Raw genomic sequence first — 20571 nt, 5'->3', positions numbered from 1 at the left:
TTAGTTAAGTTAAAGTTAACAGCCTTGAAAATTTAATCTATTTAAAAGATACAAGGCCATAATGAAATTAATTGAATTAGTTAAGTTGATTACTAAATTATATACTCATTATCCTTTGGCATTGGGTCTGAGATTAATTTCAAAAAAGTCAAATTAAAAGTTAACAGTTACCGACAAAATAACTAAAGTAATTAAATTAAATTAAAAAGTTAAGCGTCTACAATGTAACTTAAATTAAAATTAATTAACTTTACAGCCTTTTAACTTAACTTTTAACTTTTTAACTTAATCCTGAATAAAATATATATTTTATAATTAAAAGTATTTGCATTTCACTTTTATATTCATTTTTACATTTAGATTAAATCAATATATCATACAATAACGAAATTAGTGCGCTCTCTAGTGCGAATTTGCTATTAAATTAGTATATATTAAAGGTTGCTTTATATAAAGTATCTAAATGCAGTAGCATAATATAATTAACTTTGATAATAAAATAATACATGTATATTCTGTTAAATAACGTAATATATAATATCATTGCTGGGTATTTAATGGTTTAAGATATTTAAAGCCCGATTGCACCAACATTACTTTGACTAAGCGAGGCTTGAAACTCTCTCCCTCTGTCTCTTTCTCTCGATTTTAAAAAGAGAGAAAGAGAGTTTTAAGTCTTGCTTAAAGTCAAAGTAACATTGTTGGTGCAATCGAGCCTAAATATTTTTACATTTAACTTCGTCATGCTAATTTCACGTACAGCAGCTTTCAGCTATAATGCAAGTGACCGAATTCGCTATTAAATACACACACAGACACACGTCTCACGCTTCCACCTTCCATCAAGAACATTCACTTTGCTTTTATTCATACGACCCATTGACACCGACTATCAAAACAGCTATTATCCACTACGTGTATCGGCGAATCGTTAGCTCGTGCGTTTTCGAGCATAACCACGATGAACGACCGACGCATTTCGCGACGCGTCCGTTGTGATTTGCCACTCTGTCGGATATATTTTTTTTTTTCCAAATCGTGTCATCACATCGGAAAAATGCGTCAAACCGTCGACTCATCGGCATTCGTGAAGAAGTAACGTGGCAATCGTATTATCAACGTTGACGCTTGGAAAAGGAGAAAACGAGGTGGAAAGGAGTAGAATGAGGTTTCGAAAAAACGGAAAACTACGGTGATCGGTGCCTAACGGTCCGCCGCGATCTCTGGCTCCACGTTGTCATCGTTGTCCTCACGGACGTCAATATCGCTATTGTGGTGATATTCACGAGAGGACGTACGTACGAAAGCTTGCGGTGCAACATTGCTGCAACGTTTGCAATGTTACTGCAACATTGCTAAAACGTCGCAATGTTGCTGGAACGATCTGTGCTGTATGTACGTAGGATTAACCCGGTATCACATGCACCGGAGTCTCGCTGCTCCGAGAATCGCGGCTCGCGATCCCAATGACACGCACCGCGCCGTTTACAGGGTAGGAGAGAAACGGAGATATCGAAAGAACGAGCACGGCATGCATACACGAAAGGCTAGCGACGACGGCGGCAGTGGTGCCGAACACGTTTATCCCGTACTTACATTTACCGTGCACGTACACTTACTGTGCACTCGCGCGGCCGTACACATCGATAGCGTTGTCGTGCGGACACCTATGCACGCGCGAGTAAAGGTCCGTCTACAATACGCGTAGTAAGCTTGGTTTAAGAAGTAAGAGTAAGAAATAAAATTAATTTATTCCGCTTAGACCCATAGGCCCGTCTACAATACACGTAATTAAGCTTGGTTTAACGAGTAGAGTTAAGAGTTTAGAATAGGCGTAAGCGAAATAAATTAATTTTATTTCTTACTCTTCTTAAACCAAGCTTACTTGTGTTGTAGACGGGCCTTAAGACGTGTCATGAACGAGCGAGCGAGCGAGAGAGAGAGAGAGAGAGAGTGGGGGGGGGGGGAGGGACAGACAAAGGAGAGAGAAAAAGAGGGGGAGACGCAGGAAGGAGGCACCCGTGGTCCACGCACTCCGTGCCGACGAACGTTTCTGAAGGAGCACCGCCGCGTGTCATCGCTGACCGAAGCGTGCACGATGGTGCACGATAACCGCCGCGAGTATATATATGTACACCGCGAGTAGTCACCGGGTAAATCACAGCGACAAGACGGAACAAACCGGTAGCGGTAATAGCAGCAACAGCGAATCCACGTATCACACGTACACAGATGTATAAACACACAGAGATACACACAGTCAGACACATACACAGACGCACACACACACACACACACACACATACACACACACACACACACACACACACAAGCGCGCAGCACGCACGCAGCATACACGATGCGCGAAAGATGAATGTAACGCACGTACGTTACGCACGGCGTCGTCTTGCCCACCGGCGACAACGACGGTGATCACGGCGATAGGAGAGAAGGAATAAACGACGAGCAAGAAGGAGGAAGAAAGAACGGAACAACACGGGACGATACGCACGCTTTTTGATGTCGCACTGACACGAATCACACGAGCGCAGAGCGCACAGATCGTAAACGCGTTCCTGTGTGTACGGAGTCGCGCGCCGATCGCGCCAGCCAAAAACCACACAACCGACACAACGACGCACACACGGAGAGTCGGAGAGAGACGACAGAGTAGCGAGAGCGCGCCGGAACGCCGCGCCCCCCCCTGGCCCTTCGCGCGATTATCGCGCGGGCGCACAGTATAATTTTCACTTGCGTTTTCCCGATTCTACAACGAGGGCTCGTTACCACACTACCACCGAGACGCCAACGTTGTCGACGATGATCACACGACGAAGGTCCGAAAAGTGCGTGGACCGATCGTCATCGGCCCCGATCACTCGGCATGGAAATGGAACGGCAGAAACGACACATACATACACACAGCCGCGTACGCAACAACAAACTTTTCATGCACCTACCGCAACGAAACCCTATCGCCTATCGCCACGGACGATTTTACGATTTTCAGCCCCAAAATCGTCGGGGCATCAACCAAATCAGTATTTCAACAATGGTGGCCGTCCATACAGCGAGCCAGACCGTCTCGCGCCGGCCTGACATCTAGCGGTGGCGGCACGGATCACGTTTTCGTTTCTCAAGCAAGCCGACGCGCCACGACGGGCAAGAAAATAAAGCCTCACTTTCACTGAGCGCGTTACTCCGGATCTACGATAGAGTTTTAAGCCTAAAACCTGATTTATAATGGCCGTAACCCCGGATCTACAAGAGTTTTTAGCCTTAAGCCATAAGAAATGGATGAATCATAGTCGATTATTCTCCCCAAATTCGACTGTGATTGATCAATTTCTTACGACTTAAGGCTTAAAACACCTATTGTAGATCCAGAGTAACTCCGGATCTACAATAGGGTTTTAAGCCTTAAGTCATAAGAAATGGGCGAATCACAGTCGATTATTCCTCTCGGATTTGACTGTAATTGGTCAATTTCTTACAGCTTAAGCTTAAAACATCTATTGTAGATCCGGACTAACCGTTAACTTATGCTAGTGCCGGTAAAGTTCAACCATAGGATTTCAATGCTTTCGTTCATACTAATGCGGCAAGTTAGTATGAACGAAAGCATCTAGGGATTGCATATGTACGGCAGATATTTCACGTAATCCGCAACTACGTGAAAAAAGAATTCTAGTGCAGTCTAGTGCACATCAGAAAACAGACCATTTGTTGTATTTGCAATAATAATATATATCAAAGATGCATGATGCATTTCTAATTTCAAAATGGTTTTCAAACAAATTAATCACTATTTATAAATTAAAGGTAGGTTATGACACGGTTATTTTTGTTTAGCTGGTTCTACATTAGTTATATCGCAGCGTCGCAAGCGTTGCGGTCCAATCAACATCAAGCTAGCTCAACTCTGATTGGATCATAACGCTTGCGACACGCTTGCAACATTGCGATGCGACTAATGCGGGGTCTACGATAGATCGTAGAAAATTGACCAATCACAGTCGAATATGAGAAGAATAATCAACTGTGATTGGTTAATTTTCTACGACTTAAGACCCTACGACTGCTACGACTTCTATTGTAGACCCCGCATAATGTAGAACCAGCTTTATGTAGGGTCTATAATAGAAATCGTAGCGGTCGTAGAGTCTTAAGTCGTAAAAAATTAACCAATCACAGTCGAATATGAGAAGAATAATCAACTGTGATTGGTCAATTTTCTACGACTTAAGACCCTACGACCGCTACGACTTCTATTGTAGACCTCACATTACCCTGGATCTACAATAGAATTTTTAGCCTTAAACCATAAGAAATGGACGAATCATAGTCGATTATTCTTCTCGAATTCGACTGTAATTGGTCAATTTCTTATGACTTAAAGCTTAAAACACCTATTGTAGATCCGGGATTACGGACGCAATACCTAGTAATTTTTGCAGACATCCGGTGCGGATTACCCCGGATCTACAATAGAATTCTAAGCCTTAAGCCATAAGAAATCGACGAATCATAGTCGATTATTCTCCTCGAATTTGACTGTAATTGGTCAAATTCTTACTACTTATAACTTAAAACACCCATTGTAGATCTGGACTTATCCCGGATCTACAATAGGGTTTTAAGCCTTAATCCATAAGAAATGGGCGAACTACAATCGATTATTCTCCTCGGATTCGACTGTAATTGGTCAGTTTCTTACGGCTTAAGTCTTGAAACACCTATTGTAGATCCGGACTTACGGGCTGTATGTGACGGCACCCTAAAAGTAGTGGGGAGCCAATCATGGGGGACCCATTTTATGAAAATATAAAATGGTCCATAAAAAATGGGCCCTTCGTGATTGTTAACAAGGGGATCAATTCTGTATCTTGAAACGAGGCGAAAATTACAAAAGTGAGCAAATTCACTAGAATACTGATAATTTCATTGGTAACAACACCTAGTAAATTTGCTCACTTTGGTCATTTTCATCTTGTTTAAAGATACAGAATCGACCCCAAGATATGTCCCCCTCCCCACTCTGTCACCATTATACGCAATAGCTCACCTTCTATAATTCCACCATGATTATAACTATGATGCGCGGCATTTTGTCTCGGAAACGGTGGCTTTTTCGTTTCCTGTGACGTCGAAACTCAATCGATTGTTAATCCGGTGGACGCACCCTGGTAAAAAAAAATTTATAAAAAAATCATTTTTTCAGAACAATGGATTTCTATTTGTATCATTTTCTATAAATTTATATCATTTTCTATCGTTGACCTCGCGAGCATCACGATTAATCGGATATGAATCCTATCGTATTTTATCGGGTTCTATAATTTAAGATTTGCGCAATATTCCTATATAAGATCTGATTCAAATTAGTTAATTCACGAACCAGATTTCATATTTAAAATGATAAGATTTTTCTATTTATATTTAATATAAATAGAATATTTGCTCGGTCTCTATCAACTTTTTTTTTTATCAGGGCTGTTCGGGCCGTCCGCCCTTCATCGTCTGCTGCGAACTCCACCCGATACGGACCTCACCTCTTTACGGTTGCGGCCCTTGCGGGTTGCGGTTGCGCTAGTCGGTGCCGTGTATGCGTGCGTGCAGTATTGTATGCGGGTATTGCGGGGTGCGAGTGCGAGCACTGTGAGGCTCATTTATTGTTCCAGGAAAATAGATAAGATGAAGGAGGAACGGGAGAAATGAATGCCCAGCCAGGCCAGTCCAGCACGACTTCTGATCGCGCAATGTGCCCGACGCGTCGTCGCCGTTACGGGGATGGAGGCCGAGGTCCGGGTGCCCAGATTCGATCGAGTCTCGCGCCTCAGCGGTTTGTCATTTCGACGCGTGAATGACGTGTTGACGCGTCCGATCCGGCCGCAAGTTCGCGTTCGCGATCCGAATCCCGTGAACGTACCAGTGGTCAGAAGCTAATAAATCAATGCGCGTTGGTTCGACCGCTGTTCTGACCGAGATGAACCGCCAGGACATAGAAATCAGGAGACACGGTAGTGTTTCGGGTGTCGAGTCAATTAATTAGACTAATGTGAGACGCGGCGACGAGGACGCCCGAGATTTGATTAGCCGACCGTGATGTTGAATGAAAAAAGACGCGGTCGCTCGACGTAGCTCGCCGGGCGAACTTCTCGCGAAGGAAAAAAGGGGAAAATCGCATCGGCGGAGAGAGACGTGCAGATCCGCATGGAGTACGTCGTACTCGAGTCTCGCTCGGCTGCACATTTAGCCGATTCGATTCTAGTCATCTGTTCTAATCCAAATGCCAAAAGTATCACTCGTCAATATCCCAAGTTTAGACCCCAAGATTACTTGCGGTGTATCACCATTAGATATCCTCCCGCATGACTGAACGTTCGAATCAATAGGGAGCAGAACTGATATCAAAAAGTATATTATAGTTCATGGATACTCACAGGACACGTTGTAACGCGTTACGCAATTGATCCTGCAGAATTTAGATATTATTATGGTTTGATAATGAAGTGCAAGCGACACGAGCGATATGCTTGAATGCTATTAAGATGCGAGACATTTTGTATATTGGATGTACTTCACTTTGTATGACTACAAACGAAAATGATTACATGTAAATTATATAATTTTCTATTCGTTAAGAGCTTACCCATAATTTGAAATATAGAAAGAATATTTTTGAGAGGTTTTTCTATTTGATATATTTCAACGCGTACTGCGATTATGGTAGAAGAATTTTTTTTTAGCTATAATTAGAGACGTAAAAATTGATGATGTAATCAACGAGCGATTACGGAGAGGCGTAATATAAAAGGGTATAATCGTTGATCTTATGTTAAATGCTGCGAGTATTATGGATCAGAGTGAGGAAAATAACGTCTCTAGCGTTTCAAATAAGGCAGAGGTATCCCCGAAATCAAAACAGAAGAAAAAGTCCCTCTGTCGCATGCTCATGAACAAAAAGACCAAGGTCGGCTGCTTGGAATCCTCGTATAAAGACGGGGATTCAAATAGGAACTCCAAGATAGAGAGCTCGCAGCATGGATCTCAAACTAGCACCAAACTGTCCCTGTGCTGCGCTATGACCGAACGTAGCAGAACACCACCCCAAAGCTTAACCATTAGCAGACTTTCTCCGATGACGTTGAGTCATACCTCGGTCAAGTCTGAGGTAGCTTCCATCAATGTGGATCATGAAACGGACGTACCAGTTGAGCAGGAAGAGATTCATGTTGCAAACGATCAGGCCAAGGATCAGGCTCAAGCAATTCAAGAGACTGTAGTCAGAAGGAGTAATGTAGCAATGGGAAAGGAACAGCGTCCCACTACTTATATAGAAGGTAAGCTTCAAAAATTTATTACAACACTTAAATATTACTGATTTAGGTATAAAATTTGTGTACTACACGGTAAAAAAACATTTTATATTTGTGTTGAAAATGGTCCACTCAAGTCCTTGTTAAAATTTTGTGTTGAATGTTTGACATATGTGATTGGGTGATTTAAATATTTTGTGTTAAATTGATATTTTACATTTTTAGTCTCAAAATAATACAATTTATGAGTAAGTGGACGAATAACATAAAATTATGTTTTAAAACATAAATTTTAACATAAATAAATAAATTACATGTTAATTTAATATATCACTAGTCATACGTGTTAATTTTATTGAAAAAAAAAAACATATTCTCTACAGTTGGCTTACAAATTGTATCACTATTAGTGATAATTTTTTTACGTAGTATTTGTGTTACTTCCTAACATATTTATCTCGCGTTAAATTAACATAAAAAGTGGAGATTTGAATGGACTGTTTGGGGCATGTGAAATGTGTTAAATTTAACACAAATTTTCTGTGTACACAGTAAAAACCATTATTCTGTACTTGTATTAAAATCAGCTCTTGTTAAAGTTTTTATGTTGAATTTTTAATTTATCTGAGTGTTGATTTAACATAATGTGATTTTATTATTTGAATATTTTATGTTAATTTGATATTTAATACTTTTCTTAGTGTTAAAGTTATATCATTTTTGAGTAAGTAAACAAATAATATAAAAATGATGTAGTACATTCGAAGTCTATAATATGGTTTAAAATGTATTTTAAATTAAAGTTTTATTCTAATGAATAAAAGATGAAACGTGTTAATTTAACACATTATAAATATTAATTTTACTGAAGAGAGAGAGAGAGAGAGAGGAAGATACTTTCACAATTTTTTTTTCCAAATTGTGTGAAAGTGTTAATTGTTACATTTTTGTGTTAATTTTTAACACAATATTTGTGTTGCATTATAAAATCTTGTGTTAAATTAACACGAAAATTTGGGTGGATCGTTTGGGACACGGCAAGTATGTTAAAGAACTTCGTCTATTTTGCGCATAATTATCAATTGTATACCATTTTATAGATAACAATATAGAAATATTAAAAATTAAGTAGTTTTAGATCCTCAAATCTCTGCCAAAAGCAATTCTAGTCTTTCAAAAATGTCCTATTTGTTTGATAGCTCATCATCAGAGATATCGAAACTGAGAAATATTTCACTAACATTCTCCTCGGAAGGTATATTTTAGCAAGATGTTCGAGATATACATCCTAGATGGCAAATGAGTGACATCATATGGGCAACTAAACTCTGAGTGATGTGGGCAGAGCAACCTACAGTGCGGGTACTATTCTTTCATGTGCTGTCACTGTTCTAGAAACAGAAATCTTGTGAAAAATGGAGAATAGATAAAAAAGGAGCTAGAAGTATTTTTAATATTTTACATAATAGAAGACCATCGATTAAAAGTATACCATAAGCAAAAATAGTAAAAATTAATATATCTCACACACATATGATGAGATTCTAACATTAATCTATAGCTGTTTTAATTGTTGGTATTTATGTAGTTTTAACTACTCTTTATGCTTTATAATTTGATGTACGATTCATTTTTATATAAGTGCCCCAAGTATACACTCACACATACACATTTATGGAGTGTGCAGATAGAGCGGATTAAACTACAATAGTTTCACAACTGTCCGGAACCGATTTGATTCTCCATGAAATATGTTGTAAAACACGAAAATTTAAGAGACACGTATTTTTTTATACGTGTGCTAACTCATGTTTAAGGGGTGAAACACCCCTTTGAAAAAAAACGGTATTTCTATTTCGAGCCGAATATCGTCGGAAGTATAAAAGATGGAAAAAAATTTTTTTACCAAACGTTCAACAATTGTTGAACAAAAAATTAAAAAAATTTTTTCTTCATAACATTGAAGTACTCTTGAAACTGTACGTTTGTTAAAAAAATTTTTTTCCATCTTTTATACTTCCGACGGTATTCGGCTCGAAATAGAAATACCGTTTTTTTTCAAAGGGGTGTTTCACCCCTTAAACATGAGTTAGCACACGTATAAAAAAATACGTGTCTCTTAAATTTTCGTGTTTTACAACATATTTCATGGAGAATCAAATTGGTTCCCGACAGTTGTGAAACTTCCCTTGTAAGTCGAAAATTTGTCTACTATTTTGTAATTTTTGTAAGTTTTTTTTTAGTTACTCAATAAGCAGAATGTCTAAAATCGACGCATAAGACATCTTTAAGATTTTTTAAAGGAACATTTTTAAGATATTTGATAAAGAATTCTTTAAAATATCTTAGACACAAACGCTGTGTCAATAATTAGGAGACATCCTATAGACACACACACACACACACACACACACACACACACACACACACAGTATATATAATAGACGAAGTTTTTCAACACAAATTTTGTCAACTGTTTAAGAAGATTCCGTTATGGCAAGCAAGTAGATCAGCATTAACAAAATAGTAAGCATTCAGAATAATGTTAATTCATTCTACAATATTATGGAGGAAAAAAAATGAGAAAAAAGTCTTCAGTTACCTCATATCTAATTTCAACTAAATGACACTCCTTTTTTCCTATGCGCATTTTGCAATGTGATTTGATGATGCTCAGATGACCTTGTATATCCCCTCCATTTTACATTCTAAAGCGTGTATACACTATACATCGCAGAAATAATGCTTCCAGTTGACGTGGAGTTAGTAAAGTTTATCTTTGAGAGATACGTGCGTGTGTTTTTCTTGATCAATGAGAGTATGAGTAATCTACCGAAAATGTCGAACAAGAAGAAAAAGAAAAGTTTCTTTAACAAGTTACGTCGCATATTTAAGAAGAAAGATAAGTTAGAAGAACAGTCAGAATTCTGTAATAAGCAGGAAAAAGTTTTTGACGATAGGCAAACTGATCATATAGGAGGTGCATCTTGTAGTTCTGATCAGAAAATTGCAAAAGCTGTTGGCAGTGAAATTTGTGTAACAGTTCCAAGAAATAGTTTGTCTGGAAAAGAAACGCATGTTGATAAGAATTTATCAGAAAATTGTAAAAACGTAGATATTATAAAAAGTGAAAGTTTCAGGTTTCCTAATGTAAATGATGACATAAGTGAAAAGAATCATCAGAACGTTACAAAAAATAAGCAGCTGGATTACAAATTAGGATCGGACAGGCATATGAATACAAAAATTACTTTTCTAAATCAAGATAACAATACAATAAATTCTCGTTATCCAGAGTTATCTCTGGGAGATACTGGGAAGGTGCATCACGATAATGGAACGAAAAGTTACAGTTCTGATTCTAAAAATGCAATATTACGATCTCTTAACGATACTAATATTACGAGCGGCACGCGTAAATTTTTAAAAAAAGAAACAAAGGCGATTTCTCAAGAGAGTAGTGAAGATAGTGACTTCTCTGCAGACTCAACGGAAGATTCGTTCGAAGATTCTTCAGAAGATGAAAATGAACATCCGATTAAGTCTAAAGCTCAAAAATACTTTAAGGATGAGTACTTTACAAAGGGAAAATATATCACTTATTTCTTCCTGGAAATGGAACGGCAGTTATACAATCCTACAGATGTTTACAGTATGGTTCAGTATCATGATACTGATAATGAAAAACCAGGGAAAAAAGGTACAAAATGATATACGAAATTTATACGGTGCTTAAAATGTATAATTCCTTCTGTTTTTGCTAGTATTTTACATTTTGTTCTTACAGACTCTATTGAATTTTTTTCTTCAAAGTTTTTTTCTTCAGCATTATGAATAATTATTAAATTGACAACATGTGTTCTGCATACCTTAGTTCTATTAAGAAACTGTATATACAATTATTTTATGTCTGGATTAGATTAGAAACATAATACATTTAACGCTGTGATGTTGTTCGTGCGCAGCTATAATTATTTGTATGCTACGTATCTCTATCTTTTTCTAATTAACTTAGATTACTAGGAAATATGTGTACATATTTATACTTTATAGGGTGACTGTATGTAGGTTTTATATAGCTGTTTAAGTTAAATATAGGCTATTACTTATGTTGGAATTAGAACAAGTACAGTACTACTTAAAGCCAATTTGATAAATTGCTTGATTTAAATTCAAGTAACGATTGGCGCTGTTCTTTTTCCAAATATATTAATCAAATAATTAAATGGTTTTACTGATGTACATAAACGTATGTTTAATTTCAAAAGACGAATTCAAGGTATTTATAGCTAATCAAATGATAATAAATCTTATCTAATTTCGTCGTATTATTACGAATCTGCACGTTTAGTGCCAAGATTGCAGTAGGCGGCAATTGAAAAAAATTTAGTTTCATTACAACAGAATGCTGTAATCTTGTTATGAAACTAATTTTTAGGCACGAAGTGTATTTGCTCCATCAATATATATGTTCTGTGGTGTATATTTTTTGCTTTCGAAATGTAATGGATGATTCTTTCTTTTGCGCAATTACAACGCACAATTTCCATTAATAGAATCACACGCATAATGTATAATTTTAAACTGTTTCAGGTGAATATTCTTCCTCCGGATCGCTATCGCCGAGTATATCAGGACAATTACGTCGTAGATTGCTTCATAGGAGATCTGCGGATAACTTAATCGTAGACTCACCTACAAGTTCTATGAGACATTCTAGTCCAGATTCTATTAAAAGTGCACCGATCCAGCATAAGCCACGTTCAACGTCCCATGATGCTCTGTCTAAAAAGAATCGTTACTTTCGTCAAACGACAGGGGCGTCTATGGATAGCTTGGCAAAGCAATCATTACTTGCTGCACAAGTACTTAATTTAATTCCTACTCAGAAAGCACGAGAAAGGTATATATTTTTCTTCAGAAAATTATCTGAAATGATCATTATCCGATGGCTAAAAATAATTGAATTTTGTAGGAATTTTCTTCATGGAAGAATCGCCGCCAATTCCTTACTCGGTCCAGTGGAACTTGAGAAAGTATTGCCTAATCGAGAATTAAAAATTTTTGTCGGCACGTGGAACATGAATGGTCAGACTCCACCAAAGGAATTGAACGATTTTATGTTACCATCCGACATAGAGACCGTTCCCGATTTATTAGCTATAGGAACACAAGAGTCATGTTCCGAACGACATGAGTGGGAAGCAGCTCTGCAAGAAACTGTCGGTCCTTCGCACGTGCTGCTAACTAGCAGTAATCTCGGTACACTTCACCTCGCATTATTTATAAGACGTGACTTGATTTGGTTCTGCTCTATTCCGGAGGAGGATAACTTTTCGACGAGAACTGGAACGGCATTCAGAACGAAAGGCGCAGTGGCTATAGCTCTCATGATATTCGGCACCAGCTTTCTCTTTGTTACCGCTCATTTGACTGCACATCAAGAAAAGGTAAAAGAACGAGTCAACGATATAAAGAGAATCGTCAGAAATCTTGATCTACCTAAAGAGCTACCTATCCGGCACAAAAGCAAAGGTATTAATGTCAAACGTTAAAGCTTTAATAGTCTGACGTTTTATACATTGTATATAATAAATATATATTGTATTTTTTACAGATGTAACTCAAAATTTCGATTGCGTATTTTGGTGCGGCGATTTAAACTTCCGTTTAGCTCAACCGAGAGAGGAAGTGATTCAATGGATCACGAATACGTGTTTTCCACAAGAATCACCGATAAACATGCGTAAAGATCAGTTGAAAAATATCCTGAACGAAGGTGCAGTGTTGCGCGGTTTCGAAGAAGCTCCAATTATGTTCCCTCCTACCTACAAATACGATCCGGGAACGCAGAATTTTGATTCTAGCAGCAAGCAACGCACTCCAGCGTACACTGACAGGATTCTTTTCAGAGGGAAAGGTCACACCAGAGGATATATTAGACGCGTTAGCCATGAGACTTCTAGTTCTAAAGACGGAGTTATAGAGTGCTTGATATACGATTCTGTGCCAAGTATGTGCACGTCGGATCACAAGCCAGTCTGGGGAGTCTTTAAAACTACATTGAGGCCGGGTATCGATACGTACGTGTCTGTTATTTATTGACGTTTGAAGAGTGATGGTCATACAGCTTGAATCCTTTTGTATGTACTAGATACAATCTATATATGCTGCTATTTATTTTTAGAATTCCGCTCGGTGCTGGACTTTTCAATCGCGAAGTATATCTGGAAGGTATTAGAAGGCGCGCGGCGGCAATGGATGATTCTCTTGAAACTTCAAAAGTTTGTTCAATTCAATAAAGAAATTAGAAGCTATTATGAGAATGTATCAGCATAAGGGGTAATGTATTTATAGATAAAGATTTGTTTTTTTATTGTAACAGACAGTATGAAAGAATGATCGCTTTATACCATTCTTACAATAGATGTCACGTTTCTTTTGTACGATTTATGTACTCTGTACGCTAAGTCTGTCCATTTTTATAGCGGTGACAAGAAATACTTTTTTAGTAAGATTTGTATAATAAATTACAATTACGAATGAACACCGTAAAAATCTAGTCAACCAGTGAAATAAATTACTCGTTTAATGAAATGAAATCTAGGTGAGGATTTTATAAATGTACCGTCAATATTCCCGACATTCATATTGTGCCACAGATATTAGAGAGATAAAATGTTATTTGGCTTTATGTGGCCGACTTTGTCAAAAAAATTACATTCATTTTGTGACACTGCTAGTTTAGTTAGATAAATTTTTAATAATAATTCTATATTGCAGTATTTATCAAAATGTATCTCAACTAACATCTCAGACATTAAAAAAATTACATAGTGATCAAAAATAATTTTATAAATATTGAGATATATATTTATGTAATTTACTGCTACTAATGGAATAATGATATAGCCATTTATAGGTCAAATTTCGTATAAAATGAGTTTTCTAGTTTTTATGTTCAATTAATTTAGATGTAATACGAATTGTAGACCAAACTATTGGGCCAATAAGATATTAGAGCAGGGTTTCTCAAAACTTTTGTGAATCGCGATTCACTTATAAAATAGCAAACTCCATGATCCATCTAGCTTTAGTGGATATGGAAAAGCAGGGAGGGGGGAGTAAGAATTGATTTATTTATACTTAATTTTAATTTTGCTTTTTTAATCTTTTATTAATATATTTTTTAGATGTATGAGATGTATGTGAAATATGTTTCCTATATCCATTAATAACAATCTTAATGTCAATATTGATGCGAGTCATTTTCAGATCAAACAGGTTGATAATTATAACTTATTTTGCAATTTAGTTTTAATTACTGCTAATCGTTGAAAAGTCAATTTCACACATACGAAGTCGCAAAAAGGAGCCAGCATTCTTAATATAATGAAACGTTATTTAACATTTAAAAATTTTTCGTAATTCATCAAAAATCGATTTACGACCCATCAGTGGGACGCGACCCACATTTTGGGGATCCCTATATTAGATAATATTCGTAAAATTTAAATAATACGTTTGTTTATTAATTTTTTATATTCTTATTTACTGGGACCACTCTTTGTGTAAAGTCTTATATAAAAAAAGATTCAAAGAGCAGTAGATTCCCTAAACGTTTTATATATACAGGGTGACTCATAATAACTGTACCAACGTTTTACCATGGGAGATGAATATTTCACTCTCTCTCTTACGCGTAGTCTCTTATGCTCCTTCCAATTGTAGTCTATAATTCATCTCAAGGTAAAATGTTGGTACAGTTATTAAGATTCACATTGCATTATGTACACAGGATGCCTTAGACTTTGCATGACACCCGTAATAACAAATTCTTGGGATCATTTCGAGAAGAAAATCCTAACATCAAAATATCGAGATTACAGGTAGAGAAAGATTTCAAGTTAACCAATTAAATTGTCCGAAATTTGCGCGCTCAGGCATGGCACATTATACCGTAGTGAAGGTATTTAGAAGAATAGAAGAGAATAAAATTAATGCTTGAAAATATCTTCACCAATATTGCCATTTGTTCAAAAGTTATCTCTTATATTGTGATTTTCTCAATATTTTATCTATAATTTGAGCTTTTTTTGTATTTTCCTTTCTAAAAGTCGCCCGGAAATCCTAAACTTTTTGTACCCTCAAAAAATCTCCCGATAAAAAGAAAAAAACCTCCAAATCTAGTAGAATTGTAGAAATTCTATTAAATTGGCAACACTAATCTTCACTATTGTGCAATATGCTATGTCTAAGCACACGAATTTTGGACAGTTCAATTGGCTAACTTTAAACCTTTCTTATTTAAAAACTATTGTAACTTCCACATTTTGGTATTAGAATTTTCATCTTGAAATGAGATTTCAGGAATCAACTATTGACAGACGTCACGCGAAGGTGTCTGGGGCACCCTGAGTGTGTATATATACATATATATATATATATAGTAACTACGTTAGTAACTAATTGCTAAATGGCATGGTCGTGTTAAATAGTGTTGTGTTATCGATTTTAAATAGTCTATAGCGTTAAAAGATAATGCTCTTTGATAATGAGTGATCCTACTTCTAACTTATTGTAGATAATAATGGCAAATTATGACTAATTATAAAACCCCAACACAATATTGTTACACAATAATAATATATGCACAAATAAGGTGGCTAAACTAGTATTTTATTAGATCTAATGTTTGCTATATCAAAACTGTGAGAAGATAATTGCAATGTGAATATATATGTGATGTGAATTGTAGTCGCATTATATAACAAGTAATTAACTATATGACTTCTATTTACATTATTTATGTAGTTAGGAGTATTAAAATTATTACACAATTTTTTAAGTATAAACATACATATTTTTCAATTCAATTGTGATCTTATTACGTATCTTATTGGTTTGTCTTTATGATAAATTTAGTTTGTTGTTACTTTTTGATCTTATATTCCACATTATTCTTAAAAATCTTATATCTAATACATGAAATAGGCACAGTATGTCACGTATCTAAGGAATGTTGTATGTTCCTCTCTTCTCTCTAATATACTAACTGGAGAAAAGAATAGTAACAAAGATTACTGTTTGATAAAAGAAGCAATACGCAAATTATTAACAAAATAATGTAATGTTTATTTGTTGAAATGAACAATATGAACTATAAACAAATTATATATAAATATTAAACTCCATAATATTTAGAATGGTGTTTAATACGCTTAAAAAGTTCCATTAAATATATTATAGAACATATATAAATGTTTAATAGAAAAAAAAGTGCTTAGACCTAATTAAAACATAAAGTATTAAAAAAAGACAAATATACGATGTATTACATGTTAGGCAATAAGTTTAGGTGATATTAAATTGTAAGTATTTTAAAGAAAAGATGTGATTCAATGATATCGCTTTTATTATCAAACATTGTAATGTATTCAATTACGAGTAAAATTTCAAAGTTGGAACATAATTCGGGAGTACTCGCACTCCAAACAAATAATCAAAAAGTTAATCTTAAATTGGAAAAATATTTCTATGTCTTGATAGAGGCATTTCGTGTCATGCGTCGAATGCATATTTTAGTGACTTGTGATGACTTCTTCGTAATTGCGTAGACAGGTTGCCAAACAAGGTGCCTAAAAACATCTTTTACTGTTTCTAAGCCTTCTACAATGAAGCGAGACTAAAAACTGTCGGAGTCAAGATCTTTAAGTCTACTGAGCAGGTTGCCTTAATCATGCCTTACTTAAATCGTTATATACATAGTTACCTTTGATCTCTGTGCACGTACAATTCTCTAAAATTATATTTCATTCGGTTCTATTTCGTTTCGATTAGAAAAGAAAGAATGCGATACAATAAGTAATCTATGTTGTAGTCTCTTTTGTAGTGATTTAAATAAAAATCCCTGGAAAGTGAGCATATTTTAATAAACATGATTTGGCTTGTAACATGTTGATTACCTTATCTAAACCGCATTAATTAAAGAAACAGTAAAGCTCTCACATGAGATGTAGAAAACATACACAACATAAGTTATTGCCTGTTGTATCGTCTGTTGTAAAAACATAAATTTAATTCAATAAGCGTTTTTTAAGTAAAAGTCATTTAATATATGCACAGCAATTTTTTGGGGGATATTTGGTTTTTGTAGTGCATGATCTGAATCGTGATGCAAGTAGACAAGCTGTGTTCTTGTGCATGTTTATTTGCTGCAATTAATAAGAACTTGACCTTTTATCAGCGGATTTTGTTTCTATACACCTGCTATGACAGTCGACAGATATAATTTGGACAGATTGTAGAGCATGTTATAAATTATAAAATTTATAACATATCACGTTTCATATTGATATTGTTCACACGGGCCGTTTCTATCCATATTTTTCTGTATATACTATATCTCGTTCTTCTTGGGAAACGAAATAAAACTTATTGATTTATATTGGCGGATTATTGCGACTTTCACGCAACACGTCGGCATTATTATTTATTATTTATTATTCACTTATTATTATTATTATTAATTTCACTATTTATTACGTCACTTATTACTTATTTATTTGCAATCATTTCAAATCGTATAACACACGTTTTAAAATGGCAGAAAATAGGGTCACAGCACAAGTTTGCTATGCGCAAACTTGTCTTCGTTACAAGAACACCTTGTCTACTTGCATCATGGATCTGAATAATGCTACCTGCCCCTTTTTCAGTTATCTTCATACTCTTGTACTGTGATACATTTTCAAATTTACAGGGTCAAGCAGTTGGATCTGATAATTTTTTTACGCTTGTAAAAGAATGACAAGATCTAAAATAAATCGCAGAAATAATCTTCTAATATTGTCATTGATTTATATGAATTAAATCTTTAAAATCATGTCTTTATAAAAAATAAACATTTGTACATCTAAATACTAGCAGTTTTTCATAAAAATTGTTCATTATTCCGTAAACTTTAACATTAATTTAATTTTAGGAACTTGCTGTTATTTTTAATTTGAACATTTATTTAAAAAAGTATTTTGAGACTTATTTGAGTATCTTTTCCTTGCGATAGCCTTATTTATGCGAGATGATTTATAATATAGTATATTTCATTGCGATGCAGATTAGTTGTTCTGTAAATAAACAAAATTATTTTATTTATTTATTTACCAAACAACTAAACAGACAATTACAATGAAACTTTGTATAAATTATCTTGAACGCTTAAAGTATAATATTACATAAAAAAAATTGAGATTTTTCTTAATGTTATAAAAAATAATTTAATAACAAATAGACTGAATAAACTATAAAAATATGTTATGAAATAAAAATATAATCTTATTTACACAACATTCATATTATATAGTTTATTTGAAGTGTAGATATTAAACACGTTTCCAAACTTAATTTACTTTACGAGGACTGTATGATCAATTAATGTATGATTTATTAAACGTGAAAATTACAAGATGCCATTTCTAGAATTAGACTTATAAATAAGTATTGAAAAATTATTCTTATTAAGGGTTTACAAAATTCCCATTCCATCTAACACTCATTCAAGTCTTCTGTATCAACCTTTTATAAAACCGAGGATCGAAATCGAATCTAGAACCCGATTACGAATCGCTTACACAGAATTACATTCCTTTGAAAGATCATTTCTTCATACGCAATTAATAAGGAATAAATGCCTTTAACGATCAAGCTGGATCTTAAATGCTTTAATAATTCGATGTGAGTTTATATACTACCTATGTAATCGTGTAAATTGCGCGCCGAATTGATTTTTCAATTTTGAAACGCATCATTCCTTTATATTTATTTGTTACTTTAAATTTTATTATTTTTTACAAGCTTGAAAAGATTGTCAGATTCTATCGCTGAATCCTATACGGAAAAAACAGTTTTGCTAAAACATCTGAAAATTCAACTTTTTCCTCTCTGGTAGAAAAAATTCTTATAACATTTTATGTGAAGAATTCTAAGAAAAATTTTCACCAGACCTGAAAATAATTTTATTATTAATATTAATAAGTTATCAAAATAAACGTTCAAGCATAATGATAACGCTGCAAAAAGTTAAAGATTCTAGCAATTTGAGTAGGGCCGTTTCAAGCCGGGATGCAACGAGTGCAGTGCATCCTGGTGGCTGCCTTGCAAAGGCTGTCGACGTGTCTTTAAAAATAATCGTACAACTGTGTATGCGTGCGTGCGTGCGATTTTTATATTGATATGATGGTGTAATAGAAATGATTTGGATTTAATGAAGGTTGATTCGAATAATCTGATAGAAAAAAGTGACGGCGGGACGCTCTGCAACCAGGCGCAACAAGCCTTTGAAGCAGCGCTAAGTTTGAGCATTTTATATAATTATTTGGCCCAATAAAATTATTTTCAAATCTGTGTATATATCAATAGTTAAAGTTTTAGATACTCTAGCAAAACCATTCTTTCTGTGTAGTGATTATCTTGTTATCGGAAAACTGCATATGTATGTGCGTACATGCATCTAATTAATAATCAGATTAAAAGCGCACAAATGACACGATCCAAAAATCATCAGCGCAAGGTACATAAACTTTTTTTTATCAAATGCGCCGTGTATGAAGAGATACACGCCTGTATGGATAAGATGAATTCTCATGACGCTCGCCAAAATGATGAACGGTAGAAATTCTATTTGAATGTACTCAACTATTGTTCTGTATGTGCTTGTAACGTTTAAATAAACAATTCAAAACCCACCGTCGTCGAAATGTCATCCACATTTCTTACTCAAATCTAATTCCACTCCCTAGCGTGTCGAAAGACTAAAATAAAAAATTAAAATTATATTAAAAGTAAAAGTTTTTCTTATAATTTTTTATGTATCTATTTTTTCAAAATTTATGTAAAATTTTATAAATTTTTAAAAATTTCTCAGATTATATATATATAGATATTAGAACCTTTTTTTACAAGTGTTGAAAAATTACGTTTTTTTTTTCTAGAATTCTTTATATATAAATTCTGAAATATTTTAAAGTATGATTTACACGGGGCGACTTTATTTGCTAGAATCCACGTCTAGTCTAGTGACGTCATTAATTCGTCAGCGAATTCTCTCGACTCTGCTGCTTTCGCTTGAAGCTTGAAGCAAGCTTCTTAATTCGTCAGCGAATTCGCTGATGAAAACTTCTACACGCTTATTTCATTTATTTTTTATTCGCTAGCGTCTAAAATTTTGAAGTCGCAGCGTCGAGTGGTCGCTTGA

At 35.0% G+C, this 20571-nt stretch overlaps 1 protein-coding gene across 2 annotated transcripts; it reads left to right on the top strand.

Annotated features, from left to right (window-relative positions):
• Positions 1–6743: 6743 nt before the first annotated feature.
• INPP5E (Inositol-3-phosphate synthase) lies at positions 6744–14054 on the top strand. 2 transcript variants are annotated; one of them, XM_018455317.1, is made up of 6 exons: positions 6744–7343; positions 10804–11019; positions 11913–12222; positions 12295–12854; positions 12937–13402; positions 13507–14054. In XM_018455317.1, the coding sequence occupies exons 1-6, from the start codon at positions 6836–6838 to the stop codon at positions 13619–13621; spliced, it is 2175 nt and encodes a 724-aa protein (XP_018310819.1). In that variant the 5' UTR covers positions 6744–6835; the 3' UTR covers positions 13622–14054. The 2 variants fall into 2 exon arrangements, with proteins under 2 accessions (XP_018310819.1, XP_018310810.1); XM_018455308.1 differs by lacking the exon at positions 10804–11019 and having other exon boundaries at positions 6745–7343.
• Positions 14055–20571: the final 6517 nt, after the last annotated feature.

Source organism: Mycetomoellerius zeteki, unplaced genomic scaffold, assembly GCF_001594055.1.
Source record: "Mycetomoellerius zeteki isolate Tzet28-1 unplaced genomic scaffold, Tzet1.0 scaffold113, whole genome shotgun sequence".
Classification (NCBI taxonomy): domain Eukaryota; kingdom Metazoa; phylum Arthropoda; class Insecta; order Hymenoptera; family Formicidae; genus Mycetomoellerius; species Mycetomoellerius zeteki.
This window is presented reverse-complemented; position numbering and strand designations above follow the sequence as displayed.